The following is a 27,615-nucleotide window of genomic DNA, read 5'->3' as shown; positions in this document are numbered from 1 at the left end:
CCCGCGGGCCGTAGTTTGAAGACCCCTGGTTCATAGCATCGCCTCCATTGGGAATTGCCCTCCCCATCTTTCCAGGCCCAGCTCAAACACTCTCTTCCCCGCGTTTTCCCAGTGAGAAAGTCATCTCGCTATCTAGTGGGTTCCTAAAACTTTGTCTATATTTCTCACGAAGGAACCATCTTATTCTGCTTCATATTTTGTATGCATGTATATGGCTTCTCTCCCCATTACTCAGCTCCTGGACAGTAAGGTCGAGGTGCCAAGCACTATTCTGGATGCTGTGTATTGACTATCTCTAATCCTCACAAGCTGCACACACAGCATGGACAGGCGGGAATCCATATCTGTGGGTTTCATATCTGCAGACTGAACCAATCCTGAATGGGAAACAGAATTTTTCAAACGTGGCTAAGAATCCACGGATGCGGAGGGCCAACTGTACTCAGTGATCCATGCCTTTTTATACATGTGGGACTTGAGCATCGTGAGTTTTATATCAGCTGGGGCAGTGGTCGGCAAACTCATTAGTCAACAGAGCCAAATATCAGCAGTACAACGATTGAAGTTTCTTTTGAGAGCCAAAATTTTTAAACTTAAACTTCTTCAAAACAGACTCACCCAGGACGTGGTATTTTGTGGAAGAGCCACACTCAAGAGGGCAAAGAGCCGCATGTGGCTCGCAAGCTGCAGTTTGCTGACCATGGAGCTGGGGGGATCTTGGAATCAATCCCCCGCCACTCCCCAATACTGAGGGGCAACTGTATTAAGCCCATTCCATAGCCAAGGAAACTGAGACAAAGTGAGGTGCCTAATTGGTCTGAGCACTGTCAGCTGTTAAAGGGAAGAGCTGAAATCTGAACCAAGCTCATCTCAATTCATAGACTTTTGCTCTCTTTCCCAACATGCTGCCCCCAGTGGTTACAGAAAAATATATTTGAAATGAAGGCAACACTAAAATAGCTCAATAACTAAGTACAATAAACTTAGTTTCCATATTTACATTAGCTTCATGTATCCCTTTTGTACTCATGCTTTTTTAATAAAAACATTTTTAGTATTGATTACAGAGAGGAAAGGAAAGGGAGAGTTAAAAACATCAATGATGAGAAAGAACGACTGATCAGCTGCCTCCTGCACACCCCACACTGAGGAATGAGCCCACAACCTGGGCATGTGCCCTGACCATGAAGCGAACCTGGAACCTCCTAGTTCATAGGTCAACGCTCAACTTTTGCGCATCGCCTGACGTTCAGAAGAATCACTGCGCAGCCCAACCCTGCAGGGGCTTCCTGCCCACACAGACACCCTGAGGGTATCCACCCCATTGCTGCTCCAGTCATCCCTTGTGGCTGTAACAAAGGCATGGGCCCCTAGAAAAAAATGGTGAATGATAGCCACTGTCCCAACACCTGGTTTTCTCCAAAGATGCTCAAACATTGGGGGGAAGTGTGCAGAAAGATGGCCTCACCTATGACCAGAAAGGCAGTGTCCTGCAAAGAAAGAGCCAGATACTGACCTACGAGTCTGGGCATCAGAAATTGAACTTGACAGAGATAAAGAGAAAATGTCTGAGGTCTGTTTATTCCCCATCCCACATTCCACCTTCATCAACCACCCAATTCTTAAATAGTTCTTCCTCACATACTTTCTCAATGAAGAGGCAGCGAGGCATTGTGGGAAAGCACAGAACCCAGCCGTGCAGAAATGGACCTGAGCCTGCGCTGCAAATGGTTAGGTGAGTCTTCATCTCTCTAAGCCGCAGGTTTACCAACTATAAAATGAGGGCGGGAACATCAAAGACACAGGTAATTTATTAAATACTCTTAAGTACTACTCATACACCTGTGTGTACACATGTGAGAGACAGAAATGATTAACATGTGGACTCAACAAATGGGAGCTATTGTTATTGCTGCTTTACATTTGTTTTTCCTTTTTTCTTATACAGGCTATATACTGTTTAATGAAAGTCTAGCTCATGATGCTAACTTGGTGTCACTTCTAAGCACAACATAATCGCTCAGTAACAATAACCCAGGAAAAGGACACAAAAGCCAAGGAGGCACGCAATTATGTTTCAGCCACATTGTCATAAAATGTACTCACCTGATACAGTCTGTGAAGTTCAAGCCATTGTTCAAGCAAAATTACTATTTCCTCACGAAGCCCATTGGGGGCCTTCAATGCTGGACCTTGGACCACCCGTCCCTGCCTTTCCTCACAGCATAAAAGAACAGTCGGGTGTCCAGAGTGCACAGACCTGACCCCAAGAGAGTTCTTGAAAACTACCATTCACTGATTTTTATAGCCCAAAGCATGTTATACGGTATTTATCAAAATCTTTGTCTTTTTGCTAAATTATATTGTCCTATCAGGTAAGTTCAGTTTTCATCATTCGACCACTAATTTTATTTAAATCTCAATGTACAAGTATTATACATTTCATTCTGCCCATTGCTGTGAAACTCAATGTCATTTCTGAAAACAATCTCTTCCTCACCCCACCCCCCAAGTGAAATGATGCAGTATTAAAGGGAAATTTTAAATCCTTCTGCTTTCTTTAACGAAGCGAAGAGGAAAACCTATAGAATGAATGAGACCTGGGAGATGAATCAACCAAGTGCAGAGGGGCATAGAGGGACAACCCCATGTGCAGTCTGGCGCAGACCTTTTGTGGAGACTGGGGCAGACCAACATTTAATAAGATTTCTCACTGAGCCGAAACTGGTTTGGCTCAGTGGATAGAGCGTTGGCATGTGAACTGAAAGGTCCCTGGTTCGATTCCGGTCAAGAGCATGTACCTCGATTGTGGGCACATCCCCGGTAGGGTGTGCAAGAGGCAGCTGATCGATGATTCTCTCTCATCGATGTTTCTAACTATCTCTCTCTCTTCCTCTCTGTAAAAAATCAATAAAATATATATATATTTTTTAAAGATTTCTCACTGAGACAAGGAAATACAAATACTGAGTAGAACACTGATGATACTTATGAATGTGAGTCACTTTTTTTGGTGTTATAACAGGATGCAGTTTTTTCCAAGGCTCTCTTATATTTTAGAGATAACTAATGAAATGCAGGTTTCCCCAAACAATGAATATAGGCACATTTTAACAGCTCATAGCTCAGTTTTGAAAATGAAATGTATTTTAATAAACATTGTCTTTATAATTATTCAATGTGTGTGTATGCATTTTTTTGGGGGGACACCCTATGTTTACAGCTGAACTAATATGCGGGGTAGGGTCTGCTGCAGATGGTTTGGGTTGGGGTGGGGTTAGCAGTAGAAATGAAACAAGACTGGTGGCCAGCTGACCATGACGGGAGCTAGGGAATGGGAACAGGGGGATTCTTACACTATTCCCTCAACTTTTGCAAAATTTTACACGTGTCCACTTAAAAATATTAAAAGTGAATAAAACTTCACAAAACCAAAGGAAAAAAGCAATCTGTAAATGTCATTATCAGACCAGGACTAAAACAGTAGCATATGTGCATATGTCTTTACCCTGAAGACCAGCTAAAAGTATTAAGTAGCATTCAAATATCTTTTGTATGAAAAAACAAAGTTTGTAGATTAAACCAACACTGGTATTATTATTTGAAATTCAACGTAGATGCGGCTTAAAAGTCACAACTCACCTTTTTCAAAGCACAAGCCTTTACTACTTTTTCATATCGTTCCTTTTCATATTTCTTCCCAAATAAAATATTACTCCTCACAGTTCCTGGAAACACCCAGGGCTGCTGAGCAACATAGGCGACCTTTCCATTCACAGTGACCAACCCCTGGCTCGGGGGCAGTTCCCGAAGCACAGCAGCTAACAGCGAGGACTGAAAGAGATCACAAACAAAGCGTTAAAGGTATATCCTATATAATAAAAGGCTAATATGCAAATTGTCCCCTCTACCACAAGTTCGACCATCAGGCAGGCTGGCCAACCGCCCATGTCCCCTCCCCCTGGCCAGGCTGGCCCGACCCCAACCATGCACGAATTCATGCACCGGGCCTCTAATACACACACACACACACACACACACACACGCACGCACGCACACACGCACGCACACACGCACACACGCACACACACACACACACACACACACACACTGAGTGGCCAGATTATTATGCGTTTAGAGATCATAATAATCTGGCCACTCAGTGTGCATCATAGGCCTGGTGTTCACTGCAGTTGTCCCAGCAACCAGGTAGCCTTCACTTCACAAAGACTAGTTCCTGCAAAGCTATGTGTACATAATACATGCAATGCACCAGAAAAGATTATTTAAAGAACTCTGAAGAGTCATGTTTCTGAAGAACAAAAACCCATCATAAGAGAAATAAACCCCCTGTCCTTTTTACAGCCTATGTTTAGATTTCTATATGCTGTTGTTTCAGAACACACAAGATTAAGTATACATGCACATTTCCTTCAACTGTTACAGTACACAGACGTGACTTCTGTAAGGTCTGCCCTGACAAAAAAAAGTCCCATTTTCTCAATCATTCCAGCCTGAACAGCTGTCACTGAAGTAATTTCCTTCACTGAGATGGCCAGCTTCCAGACAGGCAGTTCCCAACTGTGCCACTTGAATGACCAAAGAGAAAAACATAATGTGCTGTGTCCAGATTTATTGGTCCATGAACATTCCATGGAACACACTTTGAGAAAGGCCACTCTAGGTGTACCCAACTCATACCTGTGTTACATATGGCTTTGGGCTCCACCCGGAGATTTTAACATGGGATGTGACATTGCTTCAAGCTGCCCAAAGACCTTACAACTCACCTTTCCTGCTCCCACGGGGCCAACCACAGCTAACAATTCACCGGGTCTGACAGTGAAGGAAAGGTCTTTTAGGGTCGGGGTTTCTGATACCTACAAACGAAAGTTTACAAAAAAAAAAAGCGTCCATTTCAATAAAGTAAGACACATCAAATAGTTGAGAAAATAGTATAATAGTCATTGATACTATTGTGTGCAGATAACCCACATCTTTCTCCTTCTTATTGGCTTTAGGAAGACCTCTTCTTTTAACATAGTTCCTTAAGGACACTGCTCTGGACACACAATGTAAGTAGAAAAGACAAAGCACCTTCTCCAAATGAAAACTTCTTGATGCGTACAATCTTATTAAAAGGAAATATACTTCAACACTCAGTGTGAGTGGCTTTCATCATTTACAAGTTGTCACAACCCTGGGTTTTACTCTTATTTCATTCACCTCCACAAGGTGGCAGCATAAGTTCATGGCATGCCTGTACTTCACTAATAAAAATTTGAAATCACCACTCATCTCTCCATCCTCATTTGATAAAGACCAAATCCATGCATTTCACGAATGAAATGCCAGTCAAGGAGACCTTCCCTCACCCACCTGTAGGGCTGTGTAGTGGAGCTGGGTAGAGCCTTTCTCCTACATAAGCTTCATCTTACCTCAGCTTCTCTCCAAACTCCCCAATGTCTGAGCCCATCCCCTACCCAGGGGCGCTTTCATTTGTTACACTCCCTAACTGCCTCTAGCAGAAGGCATAATCCATTCACAGGCAATGCCAACACAATAGAACAGGGTGATCTGTGTACTACTACAATGCAAGAGGCAAAAAAGTCTGAGAACATAACATGTTGAAGTTCTTGAAGAATAGAGTAGCTCATTTCACAATGTAGCATAGTTTGGTACAAAAGAAATTTGGTCATGGGTCATAGAAAGGGGGTGTTAGCTACCTCAATGCATTCAACAGAGTACATCTCTACAATGAGTGTTAATGGTGCTTTCTATAAATGCTTAACAATGTATTATGGAGAGAAAATACACAGCAGGAGGTAAATCTACTGTATTAAGACAGGGCAGGTTAGATGAGGCAGCTTATGTGACCTTCCATGTGCAAAGTGCAATGATGTGGTTTTATGTATTAGGGGTTTATTTTGCTGGAAATGGCAGACACTAAATTAAAAGCAGGTGACCCCGAGGCGAGTGGCACAGGAATGAAAATACAGTCCACGGAGTCTGGACCCCTGACCACTGGAGAAGAGAGAGCCGGCATTGCGATGGAAAAGAGTGCCAGCCGCTCGGGCACCTGTTTGCTCCGAGCTCCATTTCTATGATCAGGCTGCCAGCTTCCTGAGAACTGCAATTAACTCCAGCTCAGCCCTTGGAGAGCACAGTCCGAGGCCAGGAGGCAGGAGCGAGAGAAGCTGGTCTGTCCACCTGCTTCCAGCACCCTTACCACAACAGTCACCTCATCTCCACAGGGCCAGCACCAGTACCACAGCCCTTCCCGTTGTAGTCCGTCCGTCTGTGGGTCCTGCTCAAAACTGATGACCCTCTGGTCCATGTCACCTCCTCCCGAGTTCCGATAGCCCTAGCGGTGGAATTTGGTACCGCTTCTTGCCACTGCTCATCTCTGGGCCACCTATGTAACTAGTTAGTACATGCCTGAAATTCTCTCTTCCTGTGGTGTGGGTTCTGTTTTCCTGACTAATCCAGAAGGATGTGCACAGAGGAGCACGGAACCAGGGAGAAAAGCGTTTCAGTGTGCAAGTTGGAGAACTTCTTGAGCGTGGTCCCTGATTTGTTTTTCTTTCCCCATTTGCCTAGATGTCATATATTAATAAACCAAGTACTGGGGAAATCCTGGTGATCCTGCCAGCTCAACCTATCAGCTTGCACCCCAGTTGAAGCCGTTAGACTGGGACTCACTGAGCTTAGTGTACCCGCCTGCTGCCTCCGCCCTGCTCTCACTGCCACCAAAGTAGCCGGCACCATAGAGAAGCTTAGACTAGAGGAGCAAAGATCCAAATCATGGCTTCATCCAACATGGCATAACATGGTCTGCTAACAATTAAGAAAAAAGTGAACCCTCTAATCCTGTAAATTCAAACATTACAATGTACATATTTTTAAGTTCAAAATACCTTGAAAGTTCTCCTAAAAAGGAGACAAAGAGCAACGTTTCAAATGCCTTAGGGCTGATTTTATACTTCATCTCCATTCAATGCAAACCTGGTTCCTGATTTTAAGAGTTTTTATAACACACTTTCAGTAAATGAGCAATTTACATCTGATACCATCTGCATAATCCCAACATTCTCTACATCTAAGTCACCAGTTGTCTTTTAGCAGCCATGACCTCGTAATAAAGGATTTGTTACCTTATCCCAAAAAGCAGTAAAATCTTGCACATGCACTATCATTTCACCATCTGATGGTAGCTGATAGTTGCACTGTGTTACTTCATCAAGCAACAGAAAGTTCTACAGAAAAGGGAAAAATACAGATCGTTAAAACTGCATAAACAAAAATAACTGCTTTCCTGGAATTTGAACTACCAAAACTTTACACGGGGTACATGTCATTTCATCATACGCACTACACAGGGTACATGTCACTTTACCAAACGCACTTAAGTGTTAGTTCACATCAGAACATATCCTATAACGTACTGTCCAATTGAACCTGGAACAACTGAGGTTTGAAATGTGAGGGCCCATGGATTTTCCCAGTAAGTATGTATTGTACTATAAAGGTAGTATTTATTTTTCTCATCGTTTTCGTTAAGCCTGCCAATCAATAGTAGGCTATTTGCAGTTAAGTTTAAGGGAGTCACAAGTTACAAACAGGTTTTTGACTGTGCAAGGGGGTCGGCACCTTGAACCTCCATGCTGTTCAAGGGCCAATTATATATTTTGACATAAAATTCATATATCTATATTTTTAGCACATATAATTATATAATATACTGTAAACTGTATTTGTAGTACAGTATTAAATATAATAGCATTACATATTGTTATTGTTACATATAATGTAATATAAATTACTAGAGGCCCGTTGCATGATATTCGAACAACAATAGGCCGTCCTTCCCCTGCTTTGTTCCCAGTCACCAGGGAAGCCAGCGAGTTCCCACTCCCGGGCTGATCAGGAGCCACCAAGTCCCAGGAGCCACCAAGTCCCAGGAGCCACCAAGTCCTAGGAGCCAGCAAGTCTTTGCTCCTATAGCTCTGCAGCCCATTCATAGCAGGGGTCCCACCCCACCCAGCCACTCTGCGCATGCATATGCAAATTAAACCTTCATCTTTGTTGGGTTAATTTGCATACTCACTCCTGATTGACTGTGGGCGTAGTGGAGGTACAGACAATTCACATGTTTGTCTATTATTAGGTAAGATTATTAGGTAAGATGTATCAGCAATATACTGTATATTAGAATTCATGGCCTCCAGGTTATCTTGGTAACTTTCTCAACAAGTGTACTAATAACCCTGAAGAGATAATATTGTTGTTACAAACCTGAACACATTTATAACCTGGGCATTTTTATTGCTTTACTTTTGCATTACTAACAATAAACACAAGAGTTGATAGGAAATTATTCCATAAATATTTACTGAATCACACCCTGTGCCAAGCACCATTCGATGTGCCAGGAACACAGAGACAAAAGCCATTCCAGGCCTGCAGGGGATCAGGCTGGCGCCAGAGCACAGGCTGGGAGCACATTATCAATGGCTGAGACCATGAATGAAAGCCCCGACTCTGCTGCTTAGCTCTTGTGACCTTGAGCTGGGCAGACACTCAAGTGCACACTGCTTGTTCTTTCTGTGTATCCAATCAATATATCACCACTTGTCAATAACAATTACTGTTTTAAAAATAAAACACACTAAGTGTCTATCTCTTAAAAAAATATTTCATGAGCCGAAACCTGTTTGGCTCAGTGCATAGAGCGTCAGTCTATGGACTGAAAGGTCCCTGGTTAGATTCTAGTCAAGGGCATGTGCATTGGTTGCGGGCACATCCCCAGTGGGGGAGGGTGCAGGAGGCAGCTGATCGGTGTTTCTCTCTCATCAATGTTTCTAACTCTCTATCCCTTTCCCTTCCTCTCTGTAAAAAAATCAATAAAATATATTTTTAATATATATATATATTTCATGAGCACCTTTTTACAATCACTCATGTCTTTTCTCCTTAGTAAGTGCCCTCTCCTCAGCAGCAGAAATGCCATGTCTTCCACCTCTTGCTACTTTCCAGGGTAGTTAGGGGCTATTCAATACTGGGTAGCTGAATAAAACGGTCCCGATGACCACTGCAGATCTAACATAATGACCCAGAGGAACACTTCCTCTTGTTCTGCAAATCTACACTAATAAAAGAGAAATATGCAAATTGACCATAACTTCATAGTGCCCACCAGCCAATCAGGAGTGAGTATGCAAATTAACCTCACTGCCTCCCTGGAGACTGACAGCAGGGAGGAGGCAGCTCTCAGCATGGCCTGCTTGGCTGTTGGCATGGTGTGGGACAGGCAGGCCCTGCAGAGAGCAGAGGACAATGGGGAATGGGCCTAACCCATCAGTAGGACATCCCCTGAGGGCTCCCGGATTGGAGAGAGCACAGGTCAGGTTGAGGGACACCCCCACACCCCGTGCATGAATTTCATTCACCAGGCCTCCAGGGCTAGACATAATGAGAAAAGCTACACTGGTGCAGAAACTGAATAAACTGAGACCACCACCACCCAGCCCCAAAATATCTCAGAACCTATGGCAGACTGCTAGCTGTCCTCAAAACCCGCTCTCAGGCTTCTGTGGTACCAAAACCCTGATTTCCAGCTGCCTGCGGCAGTCTAGAGAAGGATCTCTCTCCCAGCCTCCCGTGCAGATAGAAGCCCTGTGACTAAACGCAGACCAGTGGAGTGAACACATACAGCAACCTTTCTCGGTCCCACAGCTTGGGAATTGGAGGCGGTGGCCAGCTTGCTCAAGGCCCAGCACAGAGGAGTAACAAGAAAGAGACTGAGTCTCTGGCATCATAAAGGATCCTACCAGCCAGGGACTTGTCATGGAGTGAATTCTGTCCTCCCCAAAAGTTATGTTGAAGTTAGAGGGTGATTACATAAGTAATTCATTAAGGGGTGGTCATGCTGGAGTATGAAGGGACCCCAAACCCAGTATGACTGGGATCCTTATAAAAAGGGAAGAGAAATGCAGAGACAAACACACAGGCAGAGAACAGCCACGTGAGAGAGACTGGAATGGCATGTTACAAGCCAGAGAGCACCAAGGGTTTGCCAGCAACCACCAGAAGCAGAGAAAGGCAAGGAAGGATTCCCTCCTACACTTCAGAGCGGGGTTGAGGAACATCTGGCCCGAGGGCCATATAAGGCCCACGAAATCATTTGGTCTGGCCATGCCAAGGCATTAGGGGTGAGTTAATTAAATGTCTGAACAAATATAGCAGGCCAAATTTTTAAGTTGATAATTTTATATGGCCTGCGAATGATGCTACACATATCTAAATTGCCCTTGGCAGAAAAAAATATTCCCACACATGCTTTAGAGGGATGGTGACCCTGCTGACACCTTGATTTCGAGCCCCCAGAACTCTAAAACAATGAATTTTGGTGCTTAAGCCACCCAAGGTTGTGGTACTTTGCTCCTTCAGCCCTAGGAAACAAACACAGAACCTTACAAGGATGTTTGCCTGAGCGGAACGGAAAGTCCCCTGTGTAAGCAGCTTTAACATGAATGTTCTAGAACCCATAGGCAAACCTAATCCCAACCGGTATAGAAGGCATCTGAAATTAGCACGTGAAAAACAAAACAGCACATAAAGAAGTCACCTTCTAAAAAACTGTAAACACCCTTAATATTCTCATCTGTGATTTCGAAAAGCTACCAATGTGATGCCCTACTTCAAAAGAACAGCTGGGAAACAATGGAAATGAAAGCGTCTCTGTAGGAAAAGGAAAATGCGTCCCTCTGCATTCCTCTCGAAGGCCCAGCAAGCATGAGGCACCATCTGCTCATTCAGTCCTTCACTCACCCTCTCACCCAGACCAAGAACCTACTCAAACCTGGCTATTCCTATCCTCCCAATCCCATGTCTAGGCAGCGAGGCCAGATGGACACTGTGGTCTGACACCTCTGCAGGCTTTAGACCCACTGCTTGACTTCTCTCTGCACACCTCCCCTTCCCTAGTCAACCAACTACCAACTCTTACCTATTCTGCCACAATCCACCCCTCTCTCCAATCCTCTATTCCTCTGGAGACAGCATTAATGCCAGGATCTCACTCACTACCAATCGTTGAAAATACTGGCGTAACTTCTTTTCCCGTCTCCCTACACCTGCTGATTCCTTCCCCAGCACTCTCCAACACCACTCCCTATTGACCTCCTTAAGACTCCTCTAAGAAAGTTCAACATGCTTAAAACCTTTTAGGGACCCATCCCCACCTAAGTCCATGCTCCCAAAGTGGCCTCAGCCTTGATCCTACCCACCCTTCTGAGTCCATCTCAAATACTAACCCTCCTAGAAAGCAAATCAGAATACACCCTCCCCCACAACCTCCACCGGCACTACCCTCCCTACCTTGGAATCCTCAAAGGGACTTTAAATCTGGAAGAGGGTAGAGACCATAATATCACACACTTGACAACCACAGTCTCAATTCCACCTAATGCGGAGCCTCACACAGAATCAGCATATCACAGTATCTACTGGAGGGATGAACAGACTATATAGTTAGTTCAAGTGAGTCAATCCATTGAGTACATGGCTGCAGCCTTAACACAGTTAACATGCAACAAGCAAAGGTAACGTGTTATAAATCTCATCTATATGGAATAAAATTCTGAGTTTAGCTTAAATATATGACCATCACAAAAAATTCAACAGTGTGTACACTAGGATAGAAATTTCCTACTTGAAAAAGAAAAAGATAAGGAAAACCATGTACGAAGTGAGGACGTAAATCTATTGAGCACTTTCCATAAAGAGGTCTGAGTGGAGAAAGAAGTCACCATCTTCCAGCTTGTAAAGGAGCCAGCAGTGCTGGGCGCATTCTCCTCTAGCACTCGCGCTGATGAAAAAGTTGAAATAATTAAACTGCCCTCTGAGCCACGAAGTGCACACCCAGAACAGGTCATGTGGCAAAGTATCAGACGCTGGAAATGGAGCCAAAAAGATCGACTTCAGAGTGGTTGGTAGGCAAAAACCTAAGCTGCTTTGGTAACAATATAACCTCAGAGACAAATTTTACTCATTGCAGAAGCTGCTGAAGATGTTCAGGGCATTGAGGTTAAGACAAGATCTTTTATAATCCTACTAGAGGCCCGATGCACGAAATTCCTGCAAGAATAAGCCTTCCTTCCCCCAGCTGCAGGCACCAACTTCCCTCTGGTACCAGGGACCAGGGCTTCCCTCACAGCCCCAGCTTCATCCAGAAGATCGTCTGGCTGGCCAGCCTAATGAGCATATTACGCTTTTATTATTATAGATTGGACTCATTCCATGCCAGTTTAAAATTTTGATTCCACAGAAACAGGAAACCTTTGGAGATGCCCGGAGGAAGACTAAGTGATTATAACAACACTTAAGGAAACAATCCACATGCCAGAAGATGCGAAGAAGGCAATGATACAAGGCTTAAGAAAACAGGGTTCTGCCGAAACCGGTTTGGCTCAGTGGTAGAGCGTCAGTCTGCGGACTGAAAGGTCCTAGGTTCGATTCCAGTCAAGGGCACGTACATTGGTTGCAGGCATATCCCCGGAAAGGGATGTGCAAGAGGCAGCTGGTCGATGTTTCTCTCTCATCGACGTTTCTAGCTCTCTATCCCTCTCTCCTCCTCTATGTAAAAAATCAATAAAATACATTTTTTTAAAAAAGACAGAAAAGAAAACAGGGTTCTGGGGAGAATCCTAGTTCTCCTCCTTACAAGCTATGTGGAGATGACACACTATTTCCCCCATAAGGTGGGTACCTTACTGCTCATCTCCTTCAGCACTGCTGGGATTAAATGAGATGGCGTGAAGAGCTTCAGGAGTGTCTGGGCCATGGGCAGCACATGCAGCAGCAGCATGAACACAGTATGTAAGCAAAGCCCCCACCTGGGGAAGGTACAGTGCACATTCAAGAAGGAAGCTATGTAAAAGAATCTGTACTGAACCGCACGGGCCATCCCTTAACAAAGCTGATAGAAACCCCTGTCAGGGAAGGCAAAAAGAAACACAGGGACCAGAACTGACCCCGGATGACTCATCTGTTTTATGGGCAATGCTGTTTTGTGTTTTGTTTTCTTAAACAGTATAGAAATTTAATCATAAAACATCTCAGCTTTTATGGCAAGAACTTCCCCCTACCAGATAGCCCAATACTATCTGACTTGACTAAAGATCTATTCGTGGGCATTCACTGCAGTGAAGACACAGGAACAAAACCAAGTAGATTTCTGGCCAAGCCCAGACACTCAAGTTCCTGCCCTGACACAGAGCCAATGCATCTTCATTTTTAGGCGTTTTCATACATACAGATTCTTTGTCACCGACTGTGTCCTGGCCCTTAATCTGGTGAGGTACATTAGCTGCCCCCAGCAATGTAGGGACAACCAGTTAGAAAAAGCTATAGTGGGGATAAAACCAAATTTGAAAGGCAGAGGCTGGGGCAGGAAGAAAAGGCGGAAAAGGGACGACAAAGCGAGGTCCAAAAGGCAGACCGAGAAATCACAGGCAAAGTGAGGAGGAAAGGATCGATTTTTAAACAGAGAGAACTAAGTGAGGTGGAAGCCGTTCTTCCGGTCCAAGGAGCAGAGACCTTCCAGCAACTCTCTCCTTCCCAGCCCAGAGACGAATCCACGTACCCCAAGACTGTGTGCAGTCCCTGCCTCGCCATTCCGGTTAGCATGGGAGGCAAACTCCGTTTCCCTCTCCCGCAGTTATGACATTACACTGTGCTGCGACATTCACGCTGCCCATGAATCATCAGCGACGCTTACGTTACTTGAGATGCGCTCAACCTAAGGACACGGGGAGGAGTCTGTACGACATTTTGGAGTGACTGCAGATTTGGCACTAAGTACAAGGAGGCGTGATTTTACTTAAAACCCGCCGACAGCTTTAAAAAAAAAAAGCTCCTTGTCAACAAACCTGGACCCTTCTGATGGTGACCAAGGCCTCTGACACCTTCTCGATGGCCGAGGGGAAGAAGAGAGTGACGGTGAGCCGCACGGCCCCGTAGAGCGTCACGGCCACGAACACGCGGCTGGCCGTGATCTTGTTGCCAAGGAGCACGTAGGCCGTGAAGGTCACGAAAACGATGATTTTGCTTGCCACGAAGAATGATGCCAGATTCATTCCCCTCAGGTAGGAGCTTCTCAAAATCTTGGAAATCTCCTTCCTAGGAAAGAGTAAGGATATGTTTTAAGGGGAAGCATCGACAGCCAACTCAGGAAACGAATTCAAGTCCCTTCCTCTTTCCAAGGAGTGGACACACTTGACAATAAGCATTCAACAGTCCCAACCCCGGGGCCAGCTCCCACACGACAACAGCATGCTCCATACACACTCGCTCACCCACCCACAGGCAGGACCAATGGGCACTTGAACATTCTGGGTCAGTCAGACCGGGTTTGAACATTCATTCATGAGCAAAGGTCGTGCTAGAGGCACCTCGCTGATGGCACAGAGATGCAGCCTGTCCCTTCCAAGAGCAAAATAACTCGATGGAAGAGAGAATAAACAACTGAAAACTTGTGAGACATCAAGATATTAGGCAGAAGTGGCCAGCACAGAACAGGGGTGAGGGTGGGGGTGGGTGGAGTGGGGGGGCAGGGGAGCACAGAGAAGAGGCATCTTACTGGGACCCATGGACCCATGAACCAGTGGAGTCAGGGTGAGGCACACGCACAGAACCTGAGGAGCAGAGCCTGAGTCGGTCGGGGGTCAGAGAAGAATCACAATGGGAGTGCTTTGGACTTTTGAGAAATATGAAAAGTATGGTGGATATATACAAAAACTTACCTCCTTATATCGGTAATAAGGTCTGCAAATGGCTTTTCCCAAGCATACATTTTTATTATCCGGATGCCAGTTATCACTTCATTCATGGTTCTGATTCTGACGTCTGTGAACGTTGCGGTCTTACTCCTACGGGGACAGATGTGAGAGATGAGCCATGGTGACCACTGCCAACTTTCCTCATCAGCAGAGGACACAGGCAGAGACCAAAGATCCAATAATTCCCTTCAGCTCTTTTGCACTGAGAACAGGGGCAGGTCCTACTCAAAACACAAATGGGGAAAGTCTTCAACTGGGAAGTCAGCAATTCATTCCAGTTCAAGAAGCAATTTGGAGAGCTTGCAATACCTGCTGAGGAAGATGTGAGAAACGAGTCAGAGACAACCTGTCTGCTCAAGGAGGTCATGGTTGGGTAGGGAAGAAAGAAAAGCACCCAATTCGCCCAGCAGGAGTGAGTCAGTGGTTGATATCAACCCATGAGCCAGGAAGTCACAGTTCAATTCCTGCTCCAGGCACATGCTAGGGTTGTGGGCTCGATTCTCAGTAGGGGGGATGCAAGAAGGCAGCCGGTCAATGGTTCTCTCTCATCATTCATGTTTCTCACTCTCCCACTTCCTTCCTCTCTAAAGTCAATAAAAACATGTTTAAAAAGAGAAAAAAGCACACCTGATTCTAACAAGAACAACAATTGACTATACTGTAATAAATTAGGAATGAATTGCTGGGGAGCAGAAAAGAGAGGGCTCGTCAATGTACTGGGATAGGAAAAAGCAAAAAAGTTTCAGAATTCTGGTAGCTTTACAACAGTCCTCGAAGGAACAGGAACATTTCTTCATGGCAAAGAAGAGAAAGAAAATTCCAAGTAGAGAAAAGTACCAGGTTTCCAGGCACAAAGAAAAGAACTCAATGTGTTTCAAACAATTTATCTTCATCCCCCTGACAACCTTGGCAATGACCCATATTTCCAACCCTTTGCAATCTGCTTCAGGGCTAATTCACCACCATTAGGTTCTTCATCACGGGACACTTTTCAATCACACCCACTGTTAGGGCTGTAGGACGTATGAAGACATAATTAAGATCAAGCTCCCTGGGGAGCTTATAACTAATGGAAACAGTGAATTGTTAAAAAAAAAAAAAAATGACACATGCTGCAAATGGCTCTAACACAAGCATGATGAAAGTATATGCAGCTAGAACTGGGACCATAAGATATCTAAATGTATTACTAGTTGATAATTTTTAAATAACATTGATGCATGTCAATTCTGCTAAAGTACACTCTACTTATTGAGAATTGGTCCCCAAAAATGCTCACCAAGAGGGACCAGCAAATGCTTTCCCCATTCCTGCTACAAGATTAGCGTTCTGATTAAGGCTAGAGCCCCACTCTCTAAGGCTACCATGCAAAGAGATCATAGAGGGCATTTGTTCTGTGTTTAAACAAAAGCATTGGGCTCACTGTGCATGTTCCCAAATCCACGTTACTTTGTTACAAGAGTACCTATCCCCGTCTCTTACCGGAAGGACGAGAACAACTTTCCCACGCAGCTTTGCAAAGGCAGGAGGATGATTAGCACGGCCATCCCGGCGAGGCACGAAATTCCTATCTCCCTCCAGAGCAGGACAGTCACGGCGACGGCCTGCAGTGGGCCCGCCCACAGGAAGTGCAAGAACACCGTGACCTTGGAAAAAAAGACAAAGCCTTTGTGGGACTATTTAAAAACCAAGCCAGCGAAAGATACAGAATAGGAACAATCTGCTCTGAACGAACAGAACAGACGAGAACCTACACAGAAGTGATCACACAGGGCTTTCAACCGGCTACGGCACCAAGAAGCTACCGTTCTGGAACAACACGGGCACTCCCAGGGACAACCTGAGCAGCAGCATTGGCAGGAAGCTCTCGGCTTTGTCTTCCCCACAGAGGAGCTCAGGGCTTCCCCAAACTCTGCCATACAATTCAGCCCACCTCCCCTAGGCTCTCTCTCCATCACCCAGGAAGAGCCCATAGCAGGGTCCCTACCACATGCTGCAGTAATTCTTTGTGTACTTATCTACCTGGTAGACTATGGCTTCTCTGTCATCCCTAAAACTGAGCAGGCACCCTAGTTCATTTTTTATAAATGGTTAGAAAAGAAGTGATCGTCCTAGCTGGTTTAGCTCAGTGGATAGAGCATTGGCCTGCAGACTGAAGGGTCACAGGTTGAATTCCGGTTAAGGCCGCATCCTGGGTTGTGGGCTCGATCCCCAGTAGGGGGCGTGCAGGAGGCAGCCAATCAGTGATTCTCTTTCATCATTGATGTTTCTATCTCTCTCCCTCTCCCTTCCCCTCTGAAATCAATAAAAATATTTTTTTTTTTAAAAAAAAGAGAAGTGATCTAGTACAATACAGATCTGACCAGCAGCTATGATGTCCTGGATAAGAGGATATATTCACCAGGTAAGTGGAAAACGAGAGTGTAGAGGGTTAAAGGAGAGTAGGCTGCTTCTGGCTAGGAACCACCATTTGCCATTATTTATTAAAGGCTTCGTACACAGCAGGCATGTGGGCACAGGGCAACATTCAGGACACAGAGGTAAAAAAAAAATCCCTACCCACCAGGAGTCCATCGGCAGCGGTCACCAACCTTTCGGACCTCAGGGACCACCAGTTGGCAACCGCTGGTCTACAGGAGGAAAAGGACTCAGCCAATAACACCAGCACAATGTGCTAAGAAACCCAGTAAGACTATTGGGTACATTTAAGCAAGCTGGGCAAGAACTCTGCTGTCTGCCTATTTACAATTGAATTATGGGGTGGGCAACAATAGAAAAACAAACTCTTCATCTAGAGGACAGCATATATTTCATCATCTAAGATACACACACACACACACACAAAAAAAAATGAAAGTTAAATTATTTGTGAAAAGCCTCAGGTCCAAAACAGGATCCTGGCCCGTGGTGAACGAGACAGGAAGGGTGGGAAAGGAAACAGGACCGCTCAGGTGCAGCTTACCTGATCAAACTTGTTCACGTCATTAGACAGCAGATTGACGATCTGGCCGACGGTGGTCTTGGCCATGGCCGTGTGGTTAAGACGAAGTGCCTGAAAATAGGAGAGGGAAAGAGAATTATATTCCCACCGTGATACCAAGACACACTTGGAAAGCAGCAAAACGGAAAGCATTTTCGTTGAGTCCTGTTTGGTGTGTGAAGATAAGCAGGATGACCCATTACCGCGGGGCTGTAGGGACCGGGGTTTAGCCTTCTACTCCTCAATGCTGTGGCAGCCACAGCCCACAAGGACTGCAAAGGCAGGAGTAGGAGGTAAGGGGAAATTCCCTACTCTAAGTAAGGTATTAAGGATGTCTACATAGTTTTAGCTTTAATAATGTTCATTGCACTGCTGTTTGTCAATATGTAAAACCTGGGAAATAATCTAAATAATGAAATTAATAAAAATGTGAAAACAATCTAAGTATCTAATTACTGGCTATACTAGTATTTCAGGGACCATTTTGAACAAAACTATGAACTATGAAATGCAAACTCCAGTAGAGCAGGGTTCCATTGGTTGGTTCCTCCTGTGAGTGGGAATGAAAATAGATCTGGAGGTTAGGAAACTGTATAATCTAGGTCACGTGTTCATTTTGTACAATTTTTTAAAAATAAGCGCAAGCAATAATTGTGGCTCATATAAAAAAAATAAACTGTTTCTCCTTTCTCAATTACTTAATCAGTACAAGTGAAACACAAAACCCAATGTGAACACAAATTAACGCCACCAAAGGAATGTGAAAAAAGAATGCTCTCCCATAGAAGGCAGTTTTCCAGACTGTGAGGTATATTGCCCCTTTAAGAATCCAATCTTCATTCAATAAAAATCCTCCCAAACCCTTCTCTAATGGTCGTTTAAAACAAAAGACACAAACTGTGGCTCATCATTTTCATGATTCAGGTTCCTCATCACCTACATGACTGACCCCATGTCAAGGACCCTTCGTGTGTGTAGACGCTGCTCCAGAGGGTGCCCCGAATGCATGCTTTTGGATATTGCACATGTTAAAATCCATCGTATCCCTTGCAGTCAGGCTACCCCTTCGAAGGGCTATCTCACCATGACCCTCCACTATCCTTTCTTCATACCATCTCACCATCATTACATACCACTGCTTCTGACCCAGGATATGCTTGGTGATATTCTGAGGAAAGTCAAAATAACTAGGCTGTGAGTAAGAACTTGAAGGACTTTCGGAACAAAATGCAAGCATTTGTGTCAGCTTTTTGCATGTTTGGCTTACTTCCTGATTCCTGGCCCTACCCGGCCCTACCCAGAGCTGTCTGTCACATAATGTGGTTTCGGGTACACTGGGCAATACTATAACAAGCAACCATGATGAGTATGTTTGCTCACTTGAAGCAGAAAATCGCCTGTATTTTTCCAATATTGTTGCCCAGAATTGCCTGGTAAGGCTGCCGCACCTACTTTCATGACCGGGTCATCAAAACCCATTAATCTGTTTTTGAGGGGAGGGCCCAAAGACTGCCTAATATCCTCTGTCCCTAAGAGCATAATGGTGACAACTCCATAAGGTTAATCAGTCCCCCTCTACAGTTCTACAGAAAAGAGACTCAAGGAAATAAAAACAGAGTCCATACAAAAATCAAACCCCTGCTCTCTCTATGACCTGACAGCTCCATTGCCCTTTTTAACTTTTTTGCCTGACTTTCCACTGTACAGAAAGCTCTCTGCAAGCTTTGACAGGCCCTTGGCTTTTACCTCCTGGGGGTGCCATTTTCTTTCTTTTTTAACTCCACTGGCCACCTTTTTAGCCTTATACCATTCTGACTCACTGAGGTCAAGAGGCCAGAAAGATGTGTACAGAGTTGACTAGTGAGCATCCAAGCCTGAGAGGATAATGTAGACCCCAAGAACCACTGGAGTTGGGGGTTTGGGGAAACTATGATACTTGCTTTGTGTTTTTTTTTTGTTTTGTTTTTTTGTTTTTTTCACTCCGGACTCGGACTCCAATGCCATGCATTTATTCGGGCACAAGAGAGCCACGCTGTGTGATACTTGCTATGAAGTCAGATTCAGGACTTGAATTCTCCAGGGAAGGGGCTTCTCTACCTTCTCTGACATCATCACACCCCAAAGCGATGAGTCCCTGAGGCTGGCTCCCCCAGGCCCTGCAAACCACCCACAGCCTCTGAAGGATGAAGCAGAGCCTGACCAGAGCCCCATTCTAGAGACTGCTACACAGAGTGTCCAGCAGTTTGCTGGTGACCATGCTACATGCCAAACACCACTCTCCACTGTAGGGGGCCTCACGTGCCACAGATCCTTGGGAACATTTCAAAAAATCTAATGAATGAACTGAAAATATGTGTCTTGATGAGATAGTCAATATACACTTAGTGGCCAGATTATTATGATCTCTGAACACATAATAATCTGGCCATTCAGTGTATATCCTATAAATAGAAGGCTAATAAGCAAATTGTCCCCTCGACCAGCAGGCAGGCCAGCCAACTGCCCATGTCCCCTCCCCCTGACCAGGCTGGCCGGTCCCCATCCATGCACGAATTCATGCACCGGGCCTCATATATATATATATATATATATATATATATATATATATATATATATAGAGAGAGAGAGAGAGAGAGAGAGAGAGAGAAAGAGAGAGAGAGAGAGAGAGAGAGAGAGAGGGGGGGGGGGCCAGATTATTATGCATTCAGAGAGCATAATAATCTGGCCACTCAGTGTATGTTGTTTCAGAAAAATGACTACAGTTTAATGAATATAGCCTACCAATAACTATGCAAAGAATAAATCCCAGGAAAAGGAATACAGATACTCAGGCCACCCTTGCACGTGTCTGTTGCCCCCTTCTGATTCTGAAGTATGCTTCCTCAGATGTCCTGACCATAAGAATCCCAGCGCACAGATAAAACTTCCAGGCCTCTTCCTTAGAAATTCTGAGGAGCAGGTCTGGGATTTAGACCCAGACTCTGGGTTGTATTTTTGTTGTTGTTAACCCTTACCTGAGGATATTTTTTCCATTGATTTTTAGAGAGAGGGGGAGGGAGACATTGATTGGTGCCTCCCCCATGCACTCTGTGGGGATTGCCGGGGATTGACTCTGCAACGCAGGTATGTGTCCTCGATTGGAAATTATACCCGAGACCCTTTGGTGCAAGGGTCCATGCTCTAACCACTGAGAACACTGTCCAGAACAAATGCTGGGCTTTTAATAAGCACAAGGAAGACTCATGACAAAAAAATCTGGTGAATCTCAGCCTAGAATATGCCCCTGCTCTTGGTGTGTTTGGCAAGGAGGTTGAACAGACATGTCCTACAGCTAATACTACCACACCCAGTTCTGTACACACACTCCCCACTGCAGGGCCCAGAAATATCCGGCCGATAAAAGCAGTGAAGCCACGGCTGCTGTGATTAATGGCTGTCTAACTGCTAGAGAGGCCAGCCACCCCACCCACCCACCCACCCAACCGCCTCTGTTATTAGCAACTATATAATAGGACTAAATTCTGTCTTCAGGCATCAGATAACAGGCAGTGCATGGCTGATCCTTGAGAGAAAGGACACTCACGAGGTGACCACCACCTTTGCCCTGGTTCTCTGCCAGGAGACCATTGTCCAACAGTGGCAGTGGCTGGAGTCCACAAAGCACAGCAGCCCTGAGCAGAGGGGGCAGAGGTCAGCTGAAGCAGCAGGCATCTTTGGCAAGGCCATCAAGAAGTAGAGGTTACAGAAAGGAAGGGTCTCCGAAGTCTTGGTGGAGGAGGAGATTCCTGTTACAAGTCCTTAGCTCAGAAGTGAACTAAAAGGCCCAGGTCACCCTAACCAGTTTGGCTCAGTGGATAGAGCATCAGCCTGTGGACACAAGGGTCCCGGGTTCAATTCTGGCCAAGGGCATATATCAATACCTTGGTTGCAGGCACATCCCCAGTAGGCAGGGGGTGGGTTTGGGGGGGGGGGGGGGGGGAGTGCAAGAGGCAGCTAATCTAATGCTTCTTCCTCATCAATGTTTCTAATTCTCTCCCTCTCCCTTCCTCTCTGTAAAAAAATCTATCTATCTATCTATCTATCTATCTATATATATATATATGTGTGTGTGTTGTTTTTTTTTAAGGCCCAGATCAAGACTGCCCAAGACTCACCAGACAGCTGGTGCTGCAGTATGGCAAGCAGAACACAGACATGAAGGTTCAGCAGAGTTTGGACCCTGAAGCTCTTCAACAGCCAGAGTGGAGAAACCTTATTAACTCGTCACTAACAAGCCTAGCGTAAAGCTGAGACACCCCGAAAGACCACATGTCAGAATTACAGACCACTCTAAGGGGCTGATTCTCACTGAGGTGATTTTGCCCCATCCCACCCCCAGCCCACATCTTTAGTCATCAATGCAGTAAAAATCAAAACCATAATGAGATACTACTTTATGCCCTTATGAATAATTAAAATGAAAAGCACTGACAATACCAAGTCCCGGTGAGGATCTAAAGCCACTGGAAATCATAGGTTATTGGTAGGAACCTAATATAGTACCATCGCTGTGAAAATCATTTAGCAATTTCTCAAGACACAGTTGCCAGATGGCAGAATGCAATGGACACTCATGGTTCTCCAGCAGCAGCAATTTCCTCTTTGAAGAAAGCTTAACCAAACAGCTTCTCCTTTCCTTAACTTATGCAGTTATGTTGTTATACAGACAGGAGCAGAGCAAGGACGATGGACCAGGTACAGAAGGTCACCAGGGAGGAAAGTCCAAAGGGCCATCATAGTGTGGGCCATCGCCCCCAGCGTGACCTTTCCTGCCTTAGCATAGCACTGCTCATGCGCTTTGGACCACCTGACCTTCCTTCCCTAGAGATAACATCTAGTAATCTGCTGTATTTCAGCTCCAAGCCCAGAAAAGCAGCAAAACCAGCCACCGCCACATAGGGACCAGATGCACTGACTTAAAAACCCCCTGCCCTGGTGCCAGCCAATCAAGCAGTGGAGACCACAACCCTGAAAGAACACACCTGGAAAACTGATGAATATTCTACTGACATCTTCTCCTGGGTCCTACCCTAATCTCTCCCTTAAAACCCTTAGTGGGGTAGAGACAGAGAGAGAGAAACATCAATGTGAGAGGGACACATCGATTGGTAGCTTCCCACACACCTGACCAGAGTAGGGAACTGAGTTTGCAATCGAACCTGGGACCCGACAATCGGCAGAACGATGCTCTAACCACTGAACAAAACCAGCTAGGTCCGTGAGAGATGTTTTGAACTCAGGCTTCATTTATTGCAGAAGGCTGCAGGTGTTGCTCAGAGGTGAGCAAGCTTAGCCTCTCTCTGCATCCTGGAAGAGCTCCTTCTACTTCCTCCTCAGTCAGTGATAAAGGACCCCTGATATCTTGACCCTGGGCCTAAAATGGAACTGAGCTAGAGAAATGTCTGGAAAGGAGAAGTAAGATGGTCAAGGGAAGACAGGTCTTAAAAGAAAGGACTGAAGGAAAGGGGAAGTCCTTCACGCAGAAAGATGAAGAGTGCCTGAAAATACGGAATCGGATTGGTGTGGGCACAAGGAGCATGCATTTGCCTCAAGCGACAGAATTCTATAATGACAGCTGCAGAGGGGCAGACAGCTGCCCCTCACCTTACCATGAGAGGTTGGTTATGTCCTAACAAATACACGGTAACTTAAAAATATTGTAAAATCAGCTGAAACCGGTCTGGCTCAGTGAATAGAACGTGGGTCTGCGGACTCAAGGGTCCCGGGTTCGATTCCATTCAAGGGCATGTACCTTGGTTGCGGGCACATCCCTGATAGGGAGTGTGCAGGAGGCAGCTGGTCGATGTTTCTCTCTCATTGATGTTTCTAGCTTTCTATCTCTCTCCCTTCCTCTCTGTGAAAAATCAATAAAATGCATTAACAAAATATATTGTAAATCAAAAGATGCACTTTGGCAATGTACCTAACCTATGGAACATCATAGCCTACCTTAAACCTGCTCAAGACACTTACATTAGCCTACACATGGATGATTATCTTGAGGTTCTCACCAGAAGCAGGAGACAGAGATGGCCATTTAGTAGACATGAGAGAATGAGAAAACACAATGACCAATAAACAACTGGTAACACAGTGCAATGTAGAGTACCGGTTGTTACTCGTGTGATGGGGTGGCTGGCTGACTGGGAGCTGTGCTCACTGCCACTGCCCAGCATCACAGAGTGATACCACCTATCACTTAGCCCAGGAAAAGATAAAATTCAAAACGCGATATATGCTTTCTGCTTAATTCAACAGCTCTCACGCCATCATAAAGCTGAAAAATCATCAAATCAAACTGTCATAAATTGGGTACCATCTGTACATCACTTAAAAACTAAACACACACACACACACACACACACTCTCTCTCTCTCTCTCTCTCTCTCTCTCTCTCTCTCTTACCTAAGGTAAGTAAAAATATTTCTCTAAATAGAGCATTGATCGATAGAAGTCACCCCCTCCCACCTTGAGATGTATTGGGTAAATAAATATCAGTAGTCGATTCTCATTATTCATGATAGTTATGTTCTATACAGTCACTGTGAACATGATGAGTGATATTACTTGCTCCTAAGGGAAATACAGGGTTAGGTTTCTGCCAGCCTTTGGTAACAGCATTTTCTTTTTTATTTTCTTTTTTTCTTTTTTCTTTCTTTCTTTCTTTTTTTTAATATATTTTATTGATTTTTTTACAGAGAGGAATGGAGAGGGATAGAGAGTTAGAAATGTCGATGAGAGAGAATCAATCAACTGCCTCTTGCACACCCCCTACTGGGGATGTGCCCACAACCAAGGTACATGCCCTTGACTGGAATCGAACCCGGGACCTTTCAGTCTGCAGGCCGACGCTCTATCCATTGAGCCAAACCAGTTTCGGCTGGTAACAGCATTTTCATCAACTGATCGATGCATACATAACCTTGTTTCTGTTTAAAGACAACTTATTTCACATCTTTTGTTGATTCATTAACACTGGACTTGTGGCCAAACGCAGGACCACTCACACCTGAAACAAGCGTGTGTGACCCAGGTATGTTCTCCCTAAGGCACATCACAGTCTTCCTGTGCTCAGGAGTGCCAGACAGCACAGGAGCACTCTGCATGGGGCCGTGTTAAACAGCAAACCCCCCCCCCCAAAGATGCAGACAACAAGTCGACCGTGAAAAGGACACCGGTGTTCAGTATGAGAGCTGCAACCGGAAGACAGAGCGTCATCTTGTTCAACCTTGGCTGGGAATAAGCCAAGATCGGCTGTACACAAATTCTTGTCAGGCAGATCTACCACGAAGAATAAAGGGAAACTAGGAAGTCTGCAGGAAATCGGCTCACCTTAGAAGTCGAAAATAAAGACAAATACTCTCCCACAAACTATACTTTATGTAACTCTTAGCAAATGAAGAGTCGCGACCAGATTTTAGGCAGAATAAGAAGTCTGGCCAAACTGATTCAATTCTGCAAGGAAATGTGCACCACGAAGCAAGTGGCAGAGGGCAGTGCCAGTGTACCTGGCATTCAGGATCCACTGTGGGAACTGCCACAGTTCTTCACACAAAGTCAGGAAACCTAAGAGCCAACTAAGCTAAAGATCTTAAAGAAAATCTCTGTACCGTACACATTTTATAATGCGAACAAATGTCTGTGAAATACCACAAAGCCATCCTGATTCTTGTGACTGTCATCCTGCCTGCCCCAGATCTAAAGACTTGATTTAGGCTCATTTCCACCCAGGCCCAAGGCCAAGGTCAGGGCTGGCAGGCAGGGGATATATTCCCACTAGTGGCAGGGATGGAGATGGTCAGCTGTCTCCAATCCAGGCTCACTGCCCTGAGCTCCTGTCTTCCCCCAGCCTGGCCCCACCTCCTGTGCTCTAAGCCGGGGAAGCAGCCTGTTGAGACTTGAAGCTGGACATGTCTTCCTTCTTCTGTGTCCAGCCAAAACCAAAGACAGGAAGTAAGCCGTTGCTCTCATTGCACAGGTGACAGCAACCCATGCTGGCAATATGCCCTGTGGCGTGCGGTAACTTTTTAAAATGATCAAGTACAATGTTCAAAACACTAGTGTGTGAGGAACTTGTGTTCTTAATGCCAATCTGTTTTATACAGGGGGGGAAGAAATAGCCTGTGTCACACCATCCCTTTATTTGGTAAAATGTCCTGGAAAATGCTCCTAAAGATTTGAGGAACCTGAATAGACCACCATGAGCTGTTCAACAGACCAACTGGAACCATTGATCCAAACAAAATGACATGCTTCATAAAAACTGCATTTTGTCCTCAACTTACACAGAAACATCAACGATAGAGTGTCAATGTAAAATGATATAGCCACTATGGAGGACAGTATGGCCGTTCCTCAAAAAATTCAACATAATAATACCATACAGTCCAGCAATTCCACGTCTGGGTATAGACCCAGAAGAACTGGAAGCACAGACTTGAAAAGAGATTTGTAGAACTATGTTCTCAGCAGCATTACTCACAATAGCCAAAAGGTGGCAACAACCCAAGTGTCCATGACAGATGAATGAATAAACAACATGTGGATCTATGTATTTTTGTTCATCAGTTTATGTGGGGAAGGGGGGAGATGAAGTAAGAGATGAACCAAAGGACTTGTATGCATGCATTATAAGCATAACCAATGGACACAGACAGTAGGAAGGTGAGGGCCAGTGCTGGAGGGAGGAAGCAGTCAAGGAGAGGTCAATGGGGAAATGAGGAGAATAGGTAATACTTTCAACAATAAAAAATTTAAATTTAAATTTAAAAAAAAAAAAGACGTGCCAATATGTGGTATGTGCCTACAATGGACTGCTACTCAGCCTTAAAAAGGAGTTAAATTCTGACACATTCTACAACATGATTGAACCTTGAAGACATTGGGCTGCATGACATCAGCCAGATACAACATGACAATGTATGATTCCGCCTGTATTAGGTCCCTGGAAGAGACAAATTCATACAGAAAGGAAGCAGAAGGCTGCTGCCTGTGGGGAGAGGGTGTGGGGGAGCTAGCGTTTAATGGGTCAAGTTTTGGAAGATAAAAAAAGTCCTACAGATGAATAGTAGGAATGGCTGCACATCAACGTGAATGTCATCAACGCCACTTTTAAAGAGTTAGAAACAGTCAATTTTACATTATGCATATTTTACCATAATAAAATCAATGATCGAAAGCCAAAAGTAATTTTACCAAAGGTGTGAAAAGGTTAAACAAATGACAAGTCATTTGATATATGATACGTCCCCAAAAAGTCATTCAATACTAGAAATGAGCTTAACAGCCATTCCATTTATAACGACCAACCTGATTTTCTCCCAGGTGGGAGATTAGGAGGTGGGGTCTGAGCAGAAACTGCAAATGCTGAGTTCAGAGCTGCACTGCAGTGTCAGCTTTTGCCCTAAGCCACATGTGTCAAACACAAGGCCCGCGGGCCAAATCCAGCCCGCCAGGCCTTGCAATGTGGCCCGCACCGCGCTGTCATCACTGCACTCCGCTGTCAGTTTATGACATTGTCAGTTTATGACTGTTCAGTAAACCATTCGGCCCGCGATTTAGGCTGGATTTTAGATTTTGGCCCCTTCTCTGATTGAGTTCGACACCCCTACCCTAAGCAATCAGCCCACCTGAGAACCTCAGCAGGATTCTAGCTGCAAGGCAGTGCCTGAGGAAATCTGTGTTTCCCACGTTTCTGGAATTTCAGGTTTCCTCTACAGTTTAACCCAAAGCCATGCTTGACTTAGTAAAGGGTCA

At 44.9% G+C, this 27,615-nt stretch overlaps 1 protein-coding gene across 1 annotated transcript in view; it reads right to left on the bottom strand.

The window, feature by feature from the left end:
* Positions 1–27,615, bottom strand: part of ABCC4 (ATP binding cassette subfamily C member 4 (PEL blood group)) — a 223,382-nt gene that overhangs the window by 130,533 nt on the left and 65,234 nt on the right. The window contains exons 5-11 of the mRNA XM_084876712.1: positions 17,803–17,892; positions 16,323–16,486; positions 14,805–14,930; positions 13,932–14,181; positions 7,155–7,256; positions 4,791–4,880; positions 3,643–3,834 (exon numbers count right to left, since the gene is read on the bottom strand). Coding sequence (XP_084732838.1) covers positions 3,643–3,834; positions 4,791–4,880; positions 7,155–7,256; positions 13,932–14,181; positions 14,805–14,930; positions 16,323–16,486; positions 17,803–17,892 — 1,014 coding nt within the window. The remainder of the gene's footprint in view (positions 1–3,642; positions 3,835–4,790; positions 4,881–7,154; positions 7,257–13,931; positions 14,182–14,804; positions 14,931–16,322; positions 16,487–17,802; positions 17,893–27,615) is intronic.

Source organism: Pipistrellus hanaki (assembly GCF_964339955.1).
Source record: "Pipistrellus hanaki genome assembly, chromosome: 3".
Taxonomy (NCBI): Eukaryota; Metazoa; Chordata; class Mammalia; order Chiroptera; family Vespertilionidae; genus Pipistrellus; species Pipistrellus hanaki.
Note: the sequence above shows the minus strand (reverse complement) of the source record. Positions and strands in the feature narration are given on the sequence as shown.